At 38.9% G+C, this 22,424-nt stretch overlaps 3 protein-coding genes across 4 annotated transcripts in view; 1 reads left to right on the forward strand and 2 right to left on the reverse strand.

Annotated features, from left to right (window-relative positions):
• Positions 1 to 1,002, reverse strand: part of LOC307252474 (inactive rhomboid protein 2-like) — a 37,335-nt gene extending 36,333 nt beyond the window's left edge. Inside the window, exon 1 of the mRNA XM_080030148.1 lies at positions 880 to 1,002. The gene's annotated coding sequence lies outside the window, so the exon portion shown is untranslated. The remainder of the gene's footprint in view (positions 1 to 879) is intronic.
• Positions 1,003 to 1,788: 786 nt separating this feature from the next.
• acox1 (acyl-CoA oxidase 1, palmitoyl) lies at positions 1,789 to 19,301 on the reverse strand. Of its 2 annotated transcripts, none has more exons than XM_080029438.1 (14): positions 19,112 to 19,301; positions 17,821 to 17,980; positions 13,259 to 13,419; positions 12,083 to 12,190; positions 10,299 to 10,418; positions 10,050 to 10,165; positions 9,401 to 9,570; positions 8,348 to 8,510; positions 7,484 to 7,674; positions 6,900 to 7,079; positions 6,098 to 6,203; positions 5,713 to 5,856; positions 5,183 to 5,389; positions 1,789 to 4,013 (listed from the first exon to the last, which is right to left on the reverse strand). In XM_080029438.1, exons 1-14 carry the CDS (start codon positions 19,218 to 19,220, stop codon positions 3,963 to 3,965), a joined length of 1,986 nt encoding a protein of 661 aa, XP_079885564.1. In that variant the 5' UTR covers positions 19,221 to 19,301; the 3' UTR covers positions 1,789 to 3,962. The 2 variants fall into 2 exon arrangements, with proteins under 2 accessions (XP_079885564.1, XP_079885565.1); XM_080029439.1 differs by lacking the exon at positions 13,259 to 13,419 and adding an exon at positions 16,313 to 16,473.
• Positions 19,302 to 19,476: 175 nt separating this feature from the next.
• Positions 19,477 to 22,401, forward strand: ten1 (TEN1 subunit of CST complex). Its single transcript, XM_080030173.1, has 3 exons — positions 19,477 to 19,676; positions 20,368 to 20,525; positions 20,970 to 22,401. Exons 1-3 carry the CDS (start codon positions 19,585 to 19,587, stop codon positions 21,119 to 21,121), a joined length of 402 nt encoding a protein of 133 aa, XP_079886299.1. The 5' UTR covers positions 19,477 to 19,584; the 3' UTR covers positions 21,122 to 22,401.
• Positions 22,402 to 22,424: the final 23 nt, after the last annotated feature.

The following is a 22,424-nucleotide window of genomic DNA, read 5'->3' on the forward strand; positions in this document are numbered from 1 at the left end:
ATTATGTGACAAACAATAATCATTGCAATTATAATCATAAAGACGTTTTTTGATTATGAAAACATAAGGACACAAAATATGTACACTATTATGCGCTGTTTCTTACTACAAGCCCTCATTCAGCACATCTGCAACAACTGGTTACAGGAGTGTGATGAGTAACGCTGACCTACATCTACACCCTGTTTACACCGTGACTGTCTATTTTAGACATAGGCCTATTGTGTTTCAAATCTAAAAGATAGTTTTTTTGTTTGTTTTTTAAGAAAGATAGATAGGCTACTAGAATTTGACATACTTAACTTTGAGTAACAAAGTTTGGTTAATTTCTGTCATAATTAGCCTAAGTTGAAATGTCAGTGTCAGGTCCATTCATTCCTGATTAAATTCCAGGGAAACAACGTGTGTGAACCATGAACACGTCCCTCCTACAGTCTTTGGGAATCATGGGAGCGGCCGTGTAACAACAAATGTATTCGTCTGCACATGGCGACCGACTATGCCTGACAGTAAAACGGGGATATGAGGAGGAAATATGAGATGAATGATGGTATTTGTCCCAGCGGGCAAAGCAACAAAGGGCTTGCCGAGGCATGCTTTCAGCTGCTTGCCTGACGTTTACACTATCCCGACCGCTGTAAGCGAACATTGTGTTAAAATGTAATACTTTGACTTAACTAGGTTCACACCTCTTAGACTATATGAAACTATTTAGCGGAGGAGGCTAAAACAACCCTGTGATTTTGAGATATTTGATATGTTTATATTTTTTAACTCGACATTGGCCGGGGAAAAACATTTTAAGTTAACGTTAACTTTTAATGGCTTCAACAGTTTACAAACACAAATGTAAGTTATGAAGAGTCTTGTTTAACTCACCTCCAAGAAGAAATAACAGGGTTATTACTCATTAGCGGTGGGTATATGTCCGAAATGCTACGATACTTGAGTCTACTGTCCACCAGTGTGCCACTACTTCCCTCTTTCTCTCTTCCAACATCCTTGACGGCAGCTCCACGAAAGAGGAGGGGGCGGAGTTACGATTTTTCATACCCGCCAAGGATACGAACTGGACCCGGTCCAACTCCTTCAACAGCCGGTTCGGGCCCACGGTCCTAGTAGGCCTACTTATTAACCTAGATACACAGACACTTACATTTCTCAGTCTTCTTAACAATAATGTTAGCTTATCATAGTGTGCAGCTAATGTAGGCAGCAAAGGAAAGGTCAATAACATTTAACAGGCTAAGCATACCATTTTTGGGAATTCAATCAATAATCAGATATGTGTATGTTTTTTTCTTCCTCATTTTTCCCCACCACCATTGTTGAATAGTAGCCTATGGGAATAAAGATTTTTTGAATATTCGCATAGGCCTACCCTAGGCTACACAAACAAAAGTTGAAAATGTTAAGTTTTCAAAGTAAAATAGCCTATGTCATTACATGTCATAACTTTTCCGGCATTTAATTGCTTTTAAAACTATTTTTTCTGCCTTTGAAAAATGCAGGATTACCCCCCCACAAAATGTTATGCATTAATAGCACTGAAATGTGTAATGTTTATTTATTTCTACTAGTTTTATTATTTTACTTCTTCAGAGAGATACCAGTTTCACCCATAGGTTGGAAGGTGATACATTTAATTTGAGTGCTTTACCAGTAAATGTTAGCCCAGGCTATGTCAAGTTTTTCATGAAAGTGCTGATGCATGTTATGAAGATGAGCCTATAGGGTTTTCCAAGGTGGACAGGATCAGGAAAGATAAAGACAATACACCTTGATTATTTATTTTTTATTAATATAACTTATAAGTCAAATGATTTACTAAACATTCAAATCAGTTTTCAATCATTATTATTCAATAAAACACGTCAAGTAATTATCGCACAAATATGCTTTACAAAAAATCTAAGTCAGCACATATTGATAATCGTTCCCTTACAGCAGAAATCAACTGATTAAATTCATACCCACACAGAAATGAAATGGGTACTGTGAGAGAACATTCTCCAGTTAGTGAGATTAAGAAAAGACAACATCCTCAGGCACATACTTCTCAACAGTTCAGTGAGGCTTTAGATTGAAGCTCTCCTCTTCATCAAAGTGTCATTACAGTTGCAAAAAATTAAAACATTTTATCAGAGTAGTTCTCTTGCTACTCTTATTCACCAGCATCAGTACGGTATCATGGTTATTGTTGGATTTGGTTGCTCAAATTGAACCATTTAATTTAGATTGAGATCAACCAAAAGCACAGTTCTATGAAATATTATACAAGTGAAAGAAGCCTTTATCTATGATATTAAAAAAAGCAACAACAAAAAAGCACAAATGTCAATTATATTGGAACCAGAACAATTAAGTCAACAGGATTTGAGCATTGCAGCATATTAACAGATTTATTTAAAGTTGGTGGTATGAAATGTTCGACTACAAACAAAACAAAAAGAAAATCATCCAGATGATGTCTGAGGTTTTGACCCTTTCTCATGACATATCAACCCCTCACAGCAGGGAGGGAGAGGACTCGCATATACAGCTCACAAGTTGGTTCATTAAAAACTGCATAACAGTCAGATATTCATACTTCCAGTCTTCTCAGGTGCTTTCCACACACCATTTTCTGCAGAAAACTTTCGGTTCCACAAACACACATTCAACATCACAGAATATTCAGCATTCATTCAACCTAGTGATCAAATGCACAATTTAACAGGTCCTCTATGCAGGACAACAAATCCTGTAAGTACTGAGCCAATATATTCTCAAAATCGAGGAATTTGTAACAAAGTGATTTAAGTGTTTAATCTGAGTAAGTCTTTAAAACCATTTTGACTCTCACAAACATTGTCTCTCGCTTCACTCAGTGGAATACAGTTATTCATATAACCTACACACAGGTGGATGGACTAAGAGTAAAGTATTTCTGCACAAAACCAAACTACCAACGTGAAACCATTCCAGCCTAGAGTATTTGGTACCAAAAGCAAGTATTAACTTAAGGCTGTGGAAAACGTATTCATGCAAGACAGTGACTTAAGACAATTTGATTAAAATCATTACTGTGCCGAAGCATAGTTGAATTTTATATATACAAGTTTTATCTATTGATGGTTAAAAAACATTACAGCATTTATCCAATGAAAACTCCATTATGACGGTGGTTTAACTTATATTACACCATAATCCATGGGTATGGAAGAGTAAAGGGGTTGACTTGGACTTGTGAAGAACATACGTTACGTCAACCTCCTGCAATTCCTTCTTGATGCCAACAGCATTTGATCTAAGTTCACGGATAAATTAATGCCTCATTAATAACCATTATGACAAACAGGACTGTCTTTTTTCTGATAGCATTTTGGTCTTAAAATGTTTTTATGCTCACGGTTTGTTCCCAACATGAAATGCTTTAACATTAATTAAAACTCATAATAATATTCGGTTCTTGATGGAGAGAAAAAAAGGAAGATATGGATGATTTCCATCTAGATTGGCTCACAACACAGAGGAGCCATCAGGCACAACAGAAAGTGAAGGGAAAAGACGGGGATGGGGAAATATATGTAGGTACACTGCACAGCCTACAGAAAATATAATCTAAATCTGCAAATACTTGATGTTTTTAAGTATTGGATAATTTTTTAGGCCTAAAACAATGATTTCCCAAGAGATGTTTTAGTTATGTATCATTTTCATTCCTGGTATTGTTTCCAGTCCCCTCAATAATAAATTTTTCTTTAGATGGTTTTAGATTGGTCACCCTTCTGTCTACAGCTTCCTGTGATTCACCCTGTATCATCAAACATTATCCAAGAGAACAAGTGTGCATTCATTGCTCCAAAATGGTACAGTAAACCATGGCCTTTGAAAGCAAATTGAGTAGAGAAGTTTTCATTCCTTCAGATTAGTGTTGAATGCTGCAGACCATCATGACTGGTGTAACTATAAGGGTCAGCTCACAGTTTGGACCGTAGGGGCTTCAGGTATTTGTGGAAGGATTCATGGACCTGGGGAAGAGAGAGCATACGAAGCCTTTGTTTAGCTGAAATAAGTAACCCAAACAGGAGAAAAGAGAAGTGTGTATACAATCACAGACAGTTACAGAAGTGATTTCATAGTATTTGCAATTTGGCATCCCCTGATGCAAAATGATTGTTGTTGGTCATACAGTGCAAATATGCAATAATGGAAGCTTACGTTTTGAAGTCACTTAGTCTTCCAATTCTACAACCTATGAAACCGACATAGTGCAAAAACTTCCAGTCACAGAAGTCAGAAAATGACTTTACAGTTTCCATGTCACCATCTATTCAAATGTAACTTTAAATTCTATATTTTTTATTCTTTACCAAAATAGTAATGTTGAATAATTCCAACCAATAAAATCCATCACAGCACATATTAAAATGCTTCTCTTGCCAACAGATCCTACCCACACATTGGCAGTTTTGCATATGTTGAGGCCTGCTAGCAACTTATACATCCATACAGCTTGGCTGTAATTCAATCCCTTCAAATAAGGCTGTTGGCACACAGGTCGCTGCTATCACGCTGCCAGCCCTTCCAGAAGTCGCTGGCAGGAGGCAAGACATTCTAGCATCTTTGCAGACATCAGGATCGGGTTGTGAATAATCTATCAAGTTTGTAGTAGTGCTATGCAGAACCAAGGATAATTAAATACATGATTTTACACGTTTCCCACTGCATATTACTTGAGAAGTAAAACCTCTTGGGTGGCTGTGGCGAAGCTGTGGTGATACCCCGCCTCCCTGCCACTTGTCGAAGTGCCCTGGGTAAGACACTGAACCCCAAATTGCTATCGGTGTATGCATGTGTGTGTGTGTGTGAAAGAGTACCCAGTCTCAATAGGATTTCCTGTATAAATAAAGGTGCCTTGGCTTACTCTATTTGTCTTTAATTAAAAATAAACAAAACTGACGATTTAATTTCAATTTATATCAAATCTTTCATGGTATGGCTCCCCCTCCGCTAAAGGAATTTGTTAAACAAAATATAAACTATTCCACCAGAACATCCACAAGAGGGGATTGTAAAATACCATATAGAAAAAGTTTTTTTGGGCAGTCAGCCTTTTCCTATCGAGCAGCACATACTTGGAATACCATACCCACAGAACTAAGGAACATTACATCATACATCACTCTGCCTGACTGACCTCTGTGGAGTTTAGAGGTGAGCGGCGAGCCCACTCGAACATGTGCTCATAGACGTTCCCATCATATCGTCCCAGGACCGAATTCAGCTTCCTGTCGTGAAAGTCAAAGGCATCTACTAGTGCCACAGCGTTGCGTCTCAGCAGAGACAGCAGCTCCTTGATACGAAGAGAGATCTGCAGCATCTGTGGAACACTCAGCAGTCCAGCCTGAGATAGAACACATGAGGACGAGGATTAAAAACGTACTTCTGGACTTCACTCAAACATTGAGTAAAAACAGACAAAAAGTGCGTTGTCCCTGTTAAATACGATTTTCTGACTTTGGATTCTTGCGTTTTATTTCAAAATTGATTCAACTAATTTGCTTTGTTTGGATAAAAACGCAAAAAAGACACTAGCCTCCCAGGCAACATTAAACTGAGTGTGCAAATAACAGGAGCAGCTTTGCACAAGTTGTCTGTAACACCAGCAATAGGATTGACAAATCACTGCCAACTGTGAAGCCAAATTGTTTCTATCTGATTTCTGACCTGTAGGAAGTCTCCGGAGTTCTTGGTGATGCCATGCAGGGCGTATAGCAGAGCCAAGTTGGACAGGACTGCGTGTACTGCTGTGTCCCCGATGTTCCCCAGCTTGTCAGTGAAAAGCTTCACAACAACATAGTGACAGTGGGCCTGGAGACAAAACACAGGCGGACACTTACATTGATGAATGAGACTCAGAAAAACAGCTAAGAAAGAATTGGACAGGAAAAAATTAAATGAGGACATGAACAAGAGAAGTATTTGAGGATTGACCTCAAGCAGGATCATAAAAAAGGAAAACGTTGGCTGAGCTGCTCTTACAAAGATTTTTAGACTCCTGTGTGTTAAGAATAACTCACTTTAAAATTCAACCAACCCCACACACACTTACATCTGAGGCTCTGACCAGATCAATAGAACTGTTGTTCCAGGCATCCTCCTGGCTCTTCCTGCACTGCAACTCCTGCTGTATGCTCTTAGCTGCCAGTTCAACTAGACTGTAACACACACACACACACACACACACACACACACACACACACACACACACACACACACACACACACACACACACACACACACACACACACACACACACACACACACACACACACACACACACACACACACACACACACACACACACACACACACACACACACACACTCACACTCACACTCACACACTCTTCATGAGCCAAATATCATAAATACCAAAATATCATTTTAACAACATACACGAAACAAACAGAATTTTGCCAATTAGTTTTAACCCTGATATCTTGAACAAAACTGTCTTTTCACAAATCAATAAAATTCATTATTTTTTTTTAAAGAAAGGAAGGAACCTGTAGAAGGGAGCATTGTCAGTAGAAATGATTGCTAATACCAGCTTTCTTTGCAGTTTATCCCTCTATGTCTGAACTGGCATTGATACATTTTGTCTCCCTCGACCAGACTGGTTTAGCCACTGTTTCTGCTCACTACACAGATGACACTGACTGCTAATTGAATTTAGATGCTGAAAGTATGAAGGGATGTGATTGGGACAGATTATCATTTCTGACAGTGAAAAGGATATCGGCAGAAATAAAGCTAATGAAAATAAAGCATACAAAATGGTCAAAGGCATTCAATAATTGAAACACAGACTTGAGCAACTAAGCCATTTTCACTACAGCTCTTGTCTCTCACATTGCAGCTCGTAGTTTGTAGATCTCCCCCAGGCTTGTCAGGTCATTTATATCGACCACAGTTGGTCTCCCAGCAACAGGCTGTGCCTGGACCCTCCGATGCTCTGCTTCATTCAGGTAAGACACAAGGCCGCTTAGCTGCTGGCCCTCCTTTACCTGCCGGTAGCTCTTCACAAGGTATCTGCATGGACAAAGAGTTGAGGAGCGACCCAGGTTATCCCTTTATAAAGACGGCACAATATTACAGAACCGGTTTTTGACAGCTGACCTTTATAGTACCACTGAAATGAAACCGTCACAGCTTCCATGTTTGTTTTTGCTGTGGCAGGAGAGAGGGTGTGTCCCCTGCATTTTTGTTATGGTAGGGTTGGTTGCTGAGTGGGCGCGTGTTTATGTCTATATTTATATCTGTCTAGTTCTCATTCTTTTGAAGTGTGGGACAAAAATGACAGGTGAATACTGTTGTTTGAAGACATATGCAATCTAGGTATAACGCAGCCCTTATTACAAGTGTAAGTGATGCAACTTAAAGGTAAAGTGATAACATCCCCCCTGATATGGGGACATATTTGAGGGATGAGTTACCTTGCTGTCTGCAGCATCATGACTGTGTTCTCTCCCTCGTAGGTGCACGTAGGCGTGAACTCCACGTAAATGTCAGGCAAGCCACTGCTGCGAGAGTAGCCATGGCCACCACATGACATGCGGCACACCTCGATGCCAGAGTTGGCTTCCCATGTCGTGAAGGCCTTCAGACCCGCTGACAGGGCATGCAGCTGTAGATTGCATAGCAAAGAGGGAAAAAAATAGTGTCACGCAAGTCACACACAGCCAAACACTGGGTGAAATGTATAGTAAAGAAAATCGTCAAACGATCAAATAAATGATATTTATGTATGTATGAATACCTTTTTACCAACAAAATAGTAAAATATTAGGAACAGTTTCTCTCTTTTTTGAAACACCAATATCCTATCTTTTTTTATTTTTTTCAAATGACAAAATGTCATTTTTAACATACAACATGCCTGATTTAAGTACTGATAACAGTGTGAATAAAGATCATGATTTTTTTTAGGAGTGCACTGGTCAATTGTGTGAAAAAACCTGACTTGAAAATACAATTGAAGTTGCAGCTCTAAACTACCACAACAAAACGGTGTAACCGAAGGTAGTAAGGAGAGTGCAATCAGCCACACCCAGAGAGGGACCAAAGCCTGTATTGTCAGGGTAGCATAATAACTGTAGAACTGTGCTTATTTGAAGAACTTGCAAGCTGTCTCTGCTTTCACGCTGACTGAGCAAGCTCGCATAGATGTCAGTAAACAAACCAACCTGGGGTTTAAACGATTTTTTTTTTTTTTAGCACACATCTCTAACATAGCAAGCAATATACAAGACAGTCATTTAGCTTTGATCAGATCCTACAAGTGTATGTCCAGTCAGTACCTCAGGTAGTTCACTGAAGTCCCCACCACTGATGTCTCCACTGATGCGTTGGTATGTCTCCTTCATATACTGGCCGACAAAAGTAAAGGCATAGCCCATAGCCAGCAGAGGGAACAGCTTGTACTGCTGAGTCTGGAAGTCCAGGATCTGGGGCTCTGGCTCTCTGTGGGACACAAACACACAGGTTTGAGTTTTGCGTGTCTCATAAAGGATTTAATATACTTTGATACATGAGGGTTTGGTAGGAGATCAAATCATTCCAAAATCAGTGCTATTTTCATTTGATGTTTGAATTATTTTCGATTCTTATGGACCTCTGACACTGACCAACGAGACTACTGTGAATTTGTGTTACATTAACAGTCCGGATTATTGTCTCTGTACATTGCAGCACTTCTTCATACTGTCAACTTTTGCACATTCCTTAGTAAATGTTGTACAAATTGGACTGCTTTTTCATTTTAAAAACAGAGTTAATATTTCAAATAATTTTGGTTTTAAATCCTTTTTATGTATTTTTATTCTTGACTTTTTCCATGCTTGCTTTTCATTTTATTATGTTCTCTTTACTATGTTCATTTTGAGACACCAACATATCAAGGCAAGTTTTTTGGCAATAAAACCGGATTCCTTTTCTGAATTTTAAGTGACACTAAGTGCTCTTTTATTTTAAGATTACCCAATCAAAGTGTTTCAAATATTATGATTATCTTTTGACATCTTAGCTGTCTTTTTTAATCTACTTTATATCCCATATAATATCACCTGGTCCATATATTTACAGCATACACCATGCATGTTCACATGTTACAGAACTGTCTATCAATCAGTTCAATAGAATAATTTATTTATAAATAATATATACAATGTTCCCCCGCCATAAATGTGTTTTACCCCCTTGGAAATGTTCAGATACTCCTGAGCCCTGTAGCTTGATTGTGCCTGCATGACCTTTAGTATGAGTTTGTTTTAACACGTGGCTTCTCCAAGTTATGCAATTTATGTGAATCTGTTTTCTGAAGAGCCCCTATGGTTTCATTTGTGCCGACTAACCCCAGCCGGATTTCAGACTGGTGACGAACAGCACTGTAGCGGATGGCGATGGTGGAGGCCTTGGAGAGGGCCCGACCTGACTCGCCCACAATCATGGAGCGGATGAATACCATGGTGCCATAGGTCAGCTTGGCACTCGGTGGCTTCACATAGGCGCCATCTGGCTCCACCTAGTGGAGAGAGGGAGTCATTTAAACTGTTGATCCTATGGGAGTACCCCTCTTATTGCAATATAAATATAACACCAGTTTAGTAGAAACACATACTTGAAAGTAATGCAGCCTACAACAGCCCTGCAATCAGTTCAACTGGCATGATGTTAAAGTGCTTATTTGAAACGGTTTGAGAGATGTGTTAATTACATTTTGTGGTCATTTTGGAGGATTTAGTTTGTGGATATGTTGCACGGTATTGTATTAGACAGAGATGTGTGTCATTTTGCCCAATTCCTTTATATCAGTGTGGAATATTTAACAGCAACACCTCTCTGTGTAATTCAATGCAATCTGGATATTTTAAGAAGGAAAATGTTCTCACATAAGATTAAAACTCAAATGACAAGAACTAGCTATTTAGCTTGAGGTAAGGTTTCCAAAAGTTACTTGAACACATCTGACCTCAGGGAAACTATCTACTCAAATAACATCACCTTGGCGTATTTCATCAGCATGTTATCCCGTGGGATTCGTACGTTCTCTAGTTTCAGGTAGCCATTGTCAACCTCATTAAAGCCAAACTTGGGGCCAATATCTCCAACCACAATTCCTAAGAGAGAGAAAGAGAGTAAGCAGGAATGTGAATGACAGACAAAAAAGGGGGCAGCAGAGACAAGAACGTAAATAAGGGCTGCAAGTACCACAAACACAACATGCAGAAAGACATCACAGACAGTGCTCACCTGGCAGTGGAATGTGTGTGTCCATGTCGCGGATGGGTACGATGAAAGCATGGAGACCGTGGCAATTTCCCTGGGTGTAAAGCTGGGCCAGGACTATGGCATGGTTTGAGGTCTTACCAACTACAATGAGAGAGGGGGAGAGTGTTAAACAAGTTTGCACCTAACGTTTCCTAAGATTTGAAGAAAGAAAAAAGAGAAAAAAAGCATTGTAAGAGAAAATATGACATCAAATAATCTTATTTATCATTAAATTCCTTATTTATGCTCACAGACATTCTGATACTGTCCTAATCAGTGTTGCCACAGTTACTTTGAAAAAGTAATCTGATTACTGATTACTAGTTACTCCTTTAAATAGTAATTGTTACTTTACTGATTACTTGATATTAAAAGTAACTAAGAGACTAGATTACAAGTTACTTTAAACGTTCCTTTACAGGTTTTGAAACCCATATATCTCAATTTAAAACGTGCACATATTAAGAATCATTGAAAATATATAAAATAAAGCTTGTAGGCTAGTAGCCTATAGGCATATTGTTTTCAAAATAATAAAAATTATGGTGCAAAAAATGTTTTCCCCCCATGAAAATAAATGCATTCCTCCAAAGTGCAAAGACAGTAGCAGTGTCTTTAAACTTAACGTGCTTGGCCCTTCACTCTCATGCATTCATTTGACTTTTCTCTGCGATGTGTTGATAGACTGGGTGTGTGCGGCCACCGGTCACCACGTGACTATAAGTTTCCAAGTTTTAAACACTTCTATCTCTTCAACGTCACCGTACCCAAATCCTAAATATCCCCATAGCAGACGCTATATTTCATGGGGGGAAAACGTTTGTTTTGCGCCTGTAGTGTATTATGTTACTAAACATTTTATATTAAGGTATACTGCTTCAGGAGGACACACACTGAGTTGGTCTCATCTTGCAGGGACCAGGAGAGGAATGTGGACTGCTTAGTGGGGGAAGCCATAGGGAAGATCTCTGTATATTATTCAGTATGTACACAATAGAGGGCTCCGAGATGATCCTTTGATTGATTAACAGATGTCCTCTGAACAGTATAGGTTGGAGTTAGTTAGGGTCCACCAATCAGGAGTTAGGAGAGACGGAGTTTACTGACCTAAGGACCAATCAGCTCACTTAGATTGGCAGGTTAAAGACAGACACAATTCAGGGAAAGACAGGTCTTTTAGTTTACAGGAATTCTTCATAGCTTTTTCTTTTATGCATGTACCTCTATTCGTTTTTTGGCTATAACACTTTAACTTTTTATTGGCTTCGTTTTGACTGCAGGATGAGTTTTGTTGTTTAAATAAAAGAATTGTTCCTGAAGACCTCCTCATCTGCCTCAAACTGCGTCTTCTTTCATCAACCTGCTACCAACGCCATTTTTCTGAGTAAAGGCCGAAAGCTTAACAGCACGCCACAGTTCATCTTAGACTCGGCCGTAATGCTGCTGCACACACACACACAGACACACACAGGCACACACACACACTGCATGTAGAGACGAGGGGCGCTACCAAAAAGACGAGAGGAGCGGTTGGAGCAGTTGGAGCGTTTAGACACATGCGCGCACATTTATTTACATTAAATCGCAATCGCAGTCATTTGTGCAGTTATGTAACTAAGGAAAATTACAGAAAAAGTAACGTCGCACAGTGACTTTGATGAGTAACTTTAATCTGATTACTGGTTCGGAGATAGTAACGCGTTAGATTACTCGTTACTGAAAAAAGAGGTCCGATGCCGGTAACGCGACTGTGTAAATGTACTCACGTCCTCCTGGCCACCATTTGATGGAGCTGACTGTGGGACTGTTCAATACAAACTCCTGTGTGGCCGGGTCATATGTGGCAGTGGTCTCCAGCCCTCTGAGGTGAGTGCCTGGAGAGAGAGGAGAAATCAAAGCCGACCAAGCACATACACAGACAACACACACACATACAGAGAACACAGTTGAAAAGCAAAAATAAATGATAACACAGCATTGGCAGTGATATATTAAGACATGAATTACGCATGTTTAAAACCAGCATAACTAATCACAAAGCTAACATCTAAGTGACAAGAACAAACTGAGGATGAATCAATTAATCATACAGCATCAATTATACAAGATAACTCATAAAACAAAATAGGATAATGGATCAGCAATGAGTATCTAAACCTTTTTCAAATGAAAAAATAAAATGGATGAAGCCGACATAAAGGAGCAAAACAGTGCACCTTGTAGGTGTTTGACAGATCTAAAAACATATGAAACGATCATATACTATAAGGAGATTTGTGTTGTGTCTACGGCATGCTATTTGCATGAAGGACTCCGAATTTGCATGTAACACAAACAAAACAGTTCAGGAGTGTGTGTGGCTAATATTGGTTTACAGCCAAAGAAGGATGTAGAGCCCACGCTTGAACAAACATACGAAAACTATCTATGAGTGTTAGTAAAGGAAACCCATAAAAAGCATAAAGAGAGGTGGTTTGTCTTAGAGGGCAGCCTCCTTTCTGTTTGGATAATTTCGTACTTGTCGATTGACACAAGTGGCCAGGTGGGTTGTAGTTCAACCAAAGTTAATATATGACTTTCTTTCTCCGACAAAGTGCCGCCAAGGTAGTTTGTTCGGACGCAATGGACCATTACAACAGATTTTTAGGTTGCATTCACCATCATCATAACTTGGAAGACTCTTAGAAATTGACGTTGAAAAAACTTGAATTTTAGACAAACAATAAGCCCTGTCAGATAAGTATTATTGGAAGTTCAGTACAAATACATATTAGAAAACGTAACTATTACTCACGTCTATAACTATAGCATGAGAACTATAATAATCTTAAATCTGTTTCTGCATTAAACTTCGACCCAAGTCAATTGGCAATGAAAATGATAGATAATAATGATAAATAATGCCCAATTATTGACGTTTTGATCTGCTCCGTTCATTTTACCGTGGCCCATCTCGGTCTGAGCGTAGGTGCCGATGATCTCTAGGTTCCAGGCGGGCATGAAGAAACGATCCATTTGCTCTGGGGTGGCCTGGTTGAGCATCGTGGGCAGGAACATCCCCAGATGGAGATCCAAGGGACTTGGCCTGTCGCTTTGCACACAGCTACGGCCACGAAGGGCAGAGGCAAAACGGAAAAGAAAAGCAGGTGGTAATGCGAAAGAGGGCAAGGAGGGAGATGCGTCGAAAATTTTATGGAAAGTTGCGGATAGAGTATGAGAGAATTTTTTATGAAGTTAATTTTTAAGTCAGATTATGGTTTAGAAATGATTTGGGTCATTTTGAAAAGAAGCAATAGGGGGGATAGATGAAGACAAGGGTTGAGTAAGCGAGCAGTTAGGCCAGAAGTGACAAAAAAAAAATTACACAGCTTGTAAGCATCATGCACATTGGAATTGCTGATTTGTTCAAATGGTCATAATTTGTCTTGACACTCCACTTATTAAAATCTTTCATTAGAAGCTGCATCAATAAAGCCGCAACATGTGAGTTTGAATACCTCAGCTACGTACAGTGATTCAGTCTAAGCCAGTTCTCACTTTGGCTTAGCTGGTCCGCGTCCACAGTTAATGACCATGAACTGATCAAATCAAAAGCATGACAAGGTTCTGTATCAAACCAACTTTTAAATGTCTTTACACCAAGTCGCCAAACGTGATTTTCCTAGTTTTCACTGCCTGGCTGTTCAACTCACATGTGGCAACATACTTAATCAAGAGATTTACATAATCTCCTTATTGCATGTTCCTCAGTGCCAGTCACTACATACATGACAGAAAAGAAACAAAGAATATTGACACTATATGGATATTTAAGGACACTAACATTATATTAAGTCTTATTGGCAGATAATAATGGGTAGGTGACTTGTTTTCCCTCATTAAAAAAAACTACTACATTTTCCGTAATTTTTCAATTGAAACTGGCAAATATTTGATGGCTCCAGGCTCTCAAAATATGAAAATTTACCTTTGTTCTTGATCTTACAGTAAACTACAGATTTTGGCAGACAAAACCAGACAAATTAATTAACCTTGTGCTTTAGGATATTGTGATAAGATTTTTTTTTAGTTTGCTGATATTTTATGGACCATGTATGATTAATCCATCAAGAAAATAATCTGCAGATGAAAATAATCATATGTTGAATCCCTAGAAAAGTTTTTGGGACCAGTGTTGTTTCAAACCTGCTGAAACACAAAATGACTAACTTTCATTGTATATATAGTATATACACTCAACAAAAATATAAACGCAACACTTTTGTTTTTGCTCCCATTTTTCATGAGATGGACTTAAAGATCTAAAATTCATTCCAGATACACAATTGTACCATTTCTCTCAAACATTGTTCACAAATCTGTCTAAATGTGTGATAGTGAGCACTTCTGCTTTGATGAGATAATCCATCCCACCTCAAAGGTGTGCCACATCAAGATGCTGATCTGACATCATGATTAGTGCACAGGTGTGCCTTAGACTGTCCACAATAAAAGGCCACCCTGAAATGTGCAGTTTTGTCTCACAGCAAAATGCCACAGATGCCACAAGCATTGAGGGAGCGTGCAATTGGCATGCTGACAGCAGGAATGTCAACCAGATCTGTTGCTCGTGCATTGAATGTTCATTTCTCCACCATAAGCCGTCTCCAGCAACTTCGCACAGCCATTGAAGAGGAGTGGACCAACATTCCACAGGCCACAATTGAAAATCTGATAAACTCTATGCGAAGAAGATGTGTTGCACTGCATGAGGCAAATGGTGGTCACACCAGATACTGACTGGTTCTGAGTCCCCAGACCCCCAATAAAGCAAAAAAATGCACATTTCAGAGTGGCCTTTTATTGTGGACAGTCTAAGGTACACCTGTGCACTAATCATGATGTCAGATCAGCATCTTGATGTGGCACACCTGTGAGGTGAGATGGATTATCTCAACAAAGCAGAAGTGCTCACTATCACACATTTAGACAGATTTGTGAACAATGTTTGAGAGAAATGGTACAATCGTGTATCTGGAATGAATTTTAGATCTTTAAGTCCATCTCATGAAAAATGGGAGCAAAAACAAAGGTGTTGCGTTTATATTTTTGTTGAGTGTACGTATATATAAACATAAAATACCATCCACTTGGCTCTTTTACAGCAAGGCTATAACAATAGCTGGCCTGGCCTACATTCTCAGTCGCCACAGATTTGTGCCTCTCAGATTACAAAGACACATTCAGAAGCTAAAGCTCAGCCTCATTATGGGCTCGCAGACCACACATTTCTGCCGTGCATACTGCAGCTTCTCTTGCTTTTGATGCAAGATTGCACAACAAGAATAAAAAATTGTTCTTACCAGTTTCAGATTCAAGTTTACACAACCTACTAATCAACACACCAGAACAACGTCTTCACTATTGTTGAGGGTGAATCAGACTACATTAAAATTACAGATACAAAGTTATTGGAAACTGATTCATCATTTGCATAAAGATGGGAAGAAATCAAGACGTGGCAATCAAACTGCACACAAGCGTCACCACTTGGAAATGATCGTTATATACAGGGGGAATGAGAGAGAGTTGTGAGTAGGAAAGCAGTAGAACTACCTCGTGTTGATGCGGATATGTTTAGGAACAGACAAGACAAACTAACAATATTTTTACTTTTAGGGTGTTAACTAATCCCGACGATTTAAGAGACAACCACTAGTGAAGCGATGTTAGTCAGAAATTCCCCATCTCCTGTTAGAACTAACGTCTGAACACAACTTTCAGGACACACATGCAACTACGATTGTATTTTCCACATGATTTGGGTCTGTCAAACACATACAAGAAATCACCAGAACTATTGCTTGCACCAAACTGTTTTCCAAACCTGCTGACACTGGCCTATATTTTCTGCCCAAAAAGCCAATTTGTGCTATTAAAGTAACAGCACAATGAAGTTATGTTTGAGGGCAACAAGCCAATAAACAAGTTAATTAAGGGCTAAGTCCAGGACTGACCGTGACCCATCTCAGTTTGGGCATACGTGCCCACGGCCTGGTAGGAGTTTGCCAGAGGTAACCATTTCCTGGCCTGTTGAGGGTCACACAGGTTGTACAGGGTTGGGGTGAACATGACAAAGTGTAGCCCCATGGCCTCATGATGGGGTCCGTTAACCAAACTGGGTGAAGGGAAGGTATAGGATACACAACTTAAGTTCACAGACTTGCTGTTACTCTGCTCAAACGATTTGTTACTGATGTATTTACTGACTCAGTATGTTATAAAAGCACTGAAAATGTATCTGATAATTTTCTTATTTACCTTCACAGAATGCTTGGGAGTGCAGGAGAACAAAGCACACTCACAGTTAAACAAAAATGTTCAAAAGTGTCGCAACATACAAACTGTTAGTGTGAGTATTCAAGTGCCAGTTTACACTAAAACTGTAAAGTTTTTGAAAGCAAGTAATCAAAGTAAATGTTGCACTCATGTAGCTCAACTAAAATCCATCAAATATTGTTTACAAAAAAGGACATTGTTATGGTTCATAACAGTTAAAAGGATGATCTATTACATTGTCATTCATTATGCAACTGATTCAATCTGGAAGCTCGCATACCCTCTGACTTGGTTTTAAATCATAGGTTGTTGAACTTTGCTCCGTCTGACTTTGTTATCTATAGCGTGACAAACAGCTACACATATATCGAGGGTCAAGCCACTTTAGATATACTCTAACTCATTCTTTGAATTTTCGCTTTTGATTTATAAACCATCCTGTTGTTAATTTGTTTGATACAAGTACCTTCTGCTACAAACATGATACAAATAGTTCATTTGTGGAAAGAGACGGATCATAAAAATAAATAAAAACAAAGCCCAATAAAGTCCACTGTCAATGGTTGTGCTCACGTCATGCTGCACAAGCAGCACCAACATAGGTACACCCTTTGTTATTTGAAACTGTGGCATACACTGTATCAATTAATTAATCAAAATGTATCCATATAGTCCTTTAAAGCAACCAGCAGAGTTTGCATGTCAGAAAATAAATGTTCCAGCCATGTTACTTAAAGGTGAAGTAAGTGATATCTTTTGTTAATATACATGTTCAAATCTCTCTATATTGATATATAAATCACTTAAACAGTATGCACAGTTCATAACACAGGTCTCCAAGTCATTCAGCTGTGCAGTAATTGACAGTTAAAATTTTGAGTATCCCGCTTGTTTTATCCAATCAGGAGACATAGCACTATAAAGAGGCAGGTCTATTACTGATCATTCGCTGCTCTCCATCGCAGCACTATCTGATGACGACGGCTGTGTGTTCATATGGTGATGACGTAGGGACGAGGGAGGGGACTGCTAACTGCAGTCACTGACAGGGAGTTAGCTAAAAGGACCATATCACTTACTGAACCTATAAGTGCATCAGGTTGTTGTGGCATTACAACCGCACCATCTGGATGTACACTGGTTTATTGTCGGCGTCACATGTCATGTTGACTCCTTAACCACATACCTCTTATAGCAGTAGATCTCTTCTGGGTCTGCAATGCCATACTCTCTGAGCTTTAGAATCATTGTAGCACTTTTTCTAACAGCCTGGTCATAGCGCTCACTGCGGGACAGGAAGTTTGGGTCCTCCTCGTTAAAGTCTGGGTCGCTGAGAACCAATGACTCTACAAAAGATGGTGGAAATTAAATCAGAAAAGTATATTTTAATCTATTTAGGCGCTGTAGTCTATACAACTGTGAGTAAAGTCAAAGCATGTGTACATTAAAATGTGTGCCATGTGTAAAATCTTAAATGTGTATCAAGATTTGAAAATGGGTATGAATTTAGAAAATACGTATATAGGTTGTTGCTCCTTTTTGTTTGCTAACATTATACTGCCAACAAGTACAGCCCTTTGTCAGTACAAGCCAAGCGAGCACTTTGAATAGCGTTTAATACAATTAAATTAAGACAGAAAATAATTAAAAAGGTTTTTTTAATAGTCCAGTAGTGCATATAAGTTCTGTATTGTCTGTTATTTCTTCTGAAACCAACTTCCTGGTCCTCAAGTTGATGGAACTGAAGCCTACGTGTTCAGAAGCACATCCATGCATTATCAAGGCAGCGCCACTTAAATAGCTACTTAGATCATCGATAATCATAATTTGAAGTCCCAATAATTTACAAATACATGCATGCTACTGATTTAATAACGTTCTATGCCTATGTATGCATGGGGAAAACACATTTCAGCATGCATTTTGCACAATTGGGTACACATTGAAAAATCTCTCTTTCCACATAACCTATTGTGAAAATAAATGTAGTCTTCAATTTTCAAGACCGTAATGGGGTCAAATGCTTTCATACAGTCCATACAGTGAGTATGCTGTTATTATCTGCTTAATACAACGCTGTGTTTTGATAACAGCATATCGAGGCTACCCACTTTGGACACTAAACAACTTTATTCAACTTATGAATAATGTATGCTAAATAATACGAACGCCGAATTCACCTTTGGAACATACCAAATCACCCCAATACACCTGACTTCAAATATAGCACCTTGAACGGCCATTAGTGGAATATGTTTATGAATCATGTAAAAGTTCGGTTCGATTCAGGACAACCAGGAAGATAGGACAATTGCTAGCAAACAGCCGATGACAGCATTGCTGGGCTGTGGTTTTTAGGATCCACAATATTATTCTCTTAGCAAATTCCATAGCCGACATCATCATATAAAGTTTGAAAGTTCCAGCACAATAAGAACAGAGTCACCGCAAGGCAAATAAAGACATTTCAAACTCACCAATTTCTCGCCTTCTTTTGGTCTTTTCTGGCCCCCCATCCAAAATGTTGGTTAGTTTCTCGACGTCGAATGTGGCGTTTTGCCGCTCTCTCATAATATCAGGATTCATGGCTCTGTATTCAGCTGTCAAACAATAATAATTGTGGAAAAGTATGATGAGAGAGGAGTCGCGTCGTGTTGTAGTGTGAACCTGATGGGACCTCTTGAAGCGGCCTCCTCACGACGCAAGCGCAGAGGGCGAGGAAAAGCACGTGATATGTACCCCGGTAGTACAAGCCGTCCATGGCATGGTCCATGGCCATGCTCCCTCGCAACCTTTCTTTATATATCCAACCTCTTTTAATAGTTCCATGATGCTCGCAACCAACAACACGCTGCAGTGCTGACATTACATAACTTTTTTTTTATTTACTTAGTTGCTGCCCGATAGACTGTTGCCCCTTTCCCCTCCTTATTCAAATTGGTGCACAACTATGATGCTTCCCGCAACTGCAGTTTTTCATTTCCCTTGGGAAGTAAACAGTGGAGCAGTGCATGAAGGGGAATCAGTGAGAACATTTGGCAGGTGGGTTTTGTTCATAGTGTGTTGCCTTAGCCTATATAAAATAGGTTTTGTTTGTGACTGACAGCACATCAGATTTTAGGTAACGGATGTTAGTTTAAAAGTCTATACTTTCATTTAATTTTACCTGAGTGATCATCCTCATTTCGGTTTTCACAAAGTCTATAGAACAATTTTTTTATTTTCAGAAATGTCAAACTAGACTTCTCCATGTTAATCTAGTCCAATATGTGTTACTGTTCAGTCAAATAGAATTAATGTTCCTCATAAAAAGTAATTTTGTCCAAGTTTCATATACAATATTTACATAGGCCTAATATTATCCAGATCATCATGGTAGGGGTCTGTATGGACAACAGACTTTTCACAGTTGTCCATACAGTTCCCCGTTTTAGTCCTAGTCCAGTCCAGATTTGACATATATGTGCTAATAGAACCTTCTTGTGATCTGAATGGAGAATAGAAAGAAGAAAATGTTTCGTCCTGCTTTTTAAAATCTACTAACAACAATTACCAGAAAAGTACTGTTAAAAGTAGGCTAATATAGCAACGAGGCAACCCTGGGTTAACTTTACCCAGTACCAGTGTATAGAAAAAACAACAACAGAAGGTTCGTATGGATCCAATTACCGAACAATAAACTTGTATCTCCCTTGATGACTTGGACATTAAACATTCCTTTTCAATTTCCCAGGCTTGCCGGCTATCAGCCTGAGGAGTCCAGGGCTACATTGTCGGCTCAGCATGCTTCAAAGGAACACCACGTATTCATCCACACGTTGTTTGTGGAGCCTTTCAACCCAATCATAGGGGCCCAGTACATAGTTCTGGGTGAAGTAGAACATGCCGAGGGTAATGATATACTAAGTGTTCTGTAAAGACTGTAGATGTTCACTCATTTATTAGAGATTTTAATCAGAATTGAGATCAGAAACTCTTATGTCAAACAAGAAATGGACTGATATGAAATATGTATCAACAAATAAGAAAAATGATGCCATGTTTTTGGTATTATACAGGTATGGTTAGTATATCAAATTTCTTATTTTTTTAGACTGATTCAGTTTAAAGAAATACAATTCTGTGTTAAGCAGCAATCCGACACATCATTTGTGGAGTACCTGATATTAGCCATTAAATGCTTTGTTTGTTAGCTCACATCCTACCTTTTTTAAATACAAGAGTTTGTCAGCAATTTATTTTAATTTCCCTCGCATTTACCATGACCGTGCACTAATGAAACCTTGGACTCTCTGCGTCTTTCACCTGCCTTCATTGTATCTTATCTTCTTCCAGGGATCGGTGTGATGGTCAATGCCCGTGTGCTGAACTGCGTCGATGGTGTAAACATTGCTCTTTTACAGAAAGCCATCAATGAGCAAAGGAGTTTCCTTAGGGAGAGGGAGCAGAATCAGGTTGACGCTGCACAACCTGCACATGGAACCTGATCGAGGTCTTCAAGTTTCCCTGGGTACTTGTAAAGTATCAGGACTGGAGATCTCCCTCTTGAACTGTGTGCCAAGGTGCACAGGAGTGCTGCTGTTAAGTGAACTTTACCTGAACCCCCCGGGGTTGCTATTTGACATTTTAAGCCTCACATTGACAGTAGGGTTTCATGTTTGGGGCAATAAAGAATTAATAACAGAGGTTTTGGGTCCACTCCTAACAAACATGGTCTCACTGTTGAGTCATCTGATACCATTACTTTTCCACTGCTGCCATTTTATATGGTGGGGGTAGCAGTATTAATATTATTGATTTAAAATATTTTAATGGATATGTACAGTATGAGTCATGTAATATACTGCTCTGGAAAAAAATAAGAGACCTCTCCAAATGTTCAGTGTCTCTTGTTTTACTTTTTAGAGGCATATGTTTGAGTAAAATGAACATTTAGATTTTATAATATAAACTACTGACAACATTTTTCCCAAATTCACAATAAAATTATTGTCATTTAGAGAATTTTCAATAAGTAATGTAGATATAAAGATTTAAGAAAAATCTAGACTGGTCTCTTAATTTTTTCCGGGGCTGTAAATATAAACAAAATTATGGGGATATTCCGCTTACATTTAATGGCAAAGGTTAGACATTTTTCAAATAAGTATTTAATGCTAAATAAATGTATATGCACTGCTTTGGAGCACTTTGAACTGATAAGAGAGTTGAACGGATATCTGTTTGACACTTTTTATTAGCTGAAGTCTGGGCAAGTGCAAAAGGACTTAAAGGACTGAAGATCCACTGGCAAAATGAATATCATTGAAATTATTTAATGAATCTGTGTTTAACCATTTTAGCACTCATTTATCAACTGATTAAGATAATAAAACAATAATGCATTATAGTTAAAATGTTGTTTTCTGATATTTCACAGATCGGCTGATAATCACGGCAATTGCAGCCCTAGGGTGGTCAGCAATTATGAGCAGTTTAGCTACTGCGTTATTTTCCTATCTTTTACATTTTAATTTGACAGAGTTTTTTTCTTGCTCATCCATATAATCATCGGATGACCCCTTAGATTTCTCATAGCGTAGCTTTGGTGGTCCCTGATCCCATGTTGGGAATCACTATATAAAAGGACAGATGCACCCTTGGAATTACATCTTGTCCTTAATGGGTTCTTTTGCAACTAGCATTGTCATGTAAACTAAGTTGAGTGGTACCCATGATTTGTTATTTGGCATCACCTGATGAACAAAACCTCTTCCTTCTAAAGCACTTGTGGTTCTTGACATGTGGGAC

This window comes from Ammodytes marinus, assembly GCF_949987685.1.
Source record: "Ammodytes marinus genome assembly, chromosome: 6".
Lineage (NCBI taxonomy): Eukaryota > Metazoa > Chordata > Actinopteri > Uranoscopiformes > Ammodytidae > Ammodytes > Ammodytes marinus.

Coding starts and splice junctions, on each gene's coding strand:
- ten1 (XM_080030173.1), top strand. CDS start 19,585: ATGATGCTTCCCGCAACTGCAGTTTTTCATTTCCCTTGGGAAGTAAAC. Junction 19,677..20,367: donor TCAGTGAGAACATTTGGCAG/GTGGGTTTTGTT, acceptor TCAATTTCCCAG/GCTTGCCGGCTATCAGCCTG. Junction 20,526..20,969: donor TGAAGTAGAACATGCCGAGG/GTAATGATATAC, acceptor ATCTTCTTCCAG/GGATCGGTGTGATGGTCAAT.
- acox1 (XM_080029438.1), bottom strand. CDS start 19,220: ATGAATCCTGATATTATGAGAGAGCGGCAAAACGCCACATTCGACGTC. Junction 10,166..10,298: donor CACACACATTCCACTGCCAG/GTGAGCACTGTC, acceptor TCTCTCTCTTAG/GAATTGTGGTTGGAGATATT. Junction 7,675..8,347: donor ACTTCAGTGAACTACCTGAG/GTACTGACTGGA, acceptor TGCAATCTACAG/CTGCATGCCCTGTCAGCGGG.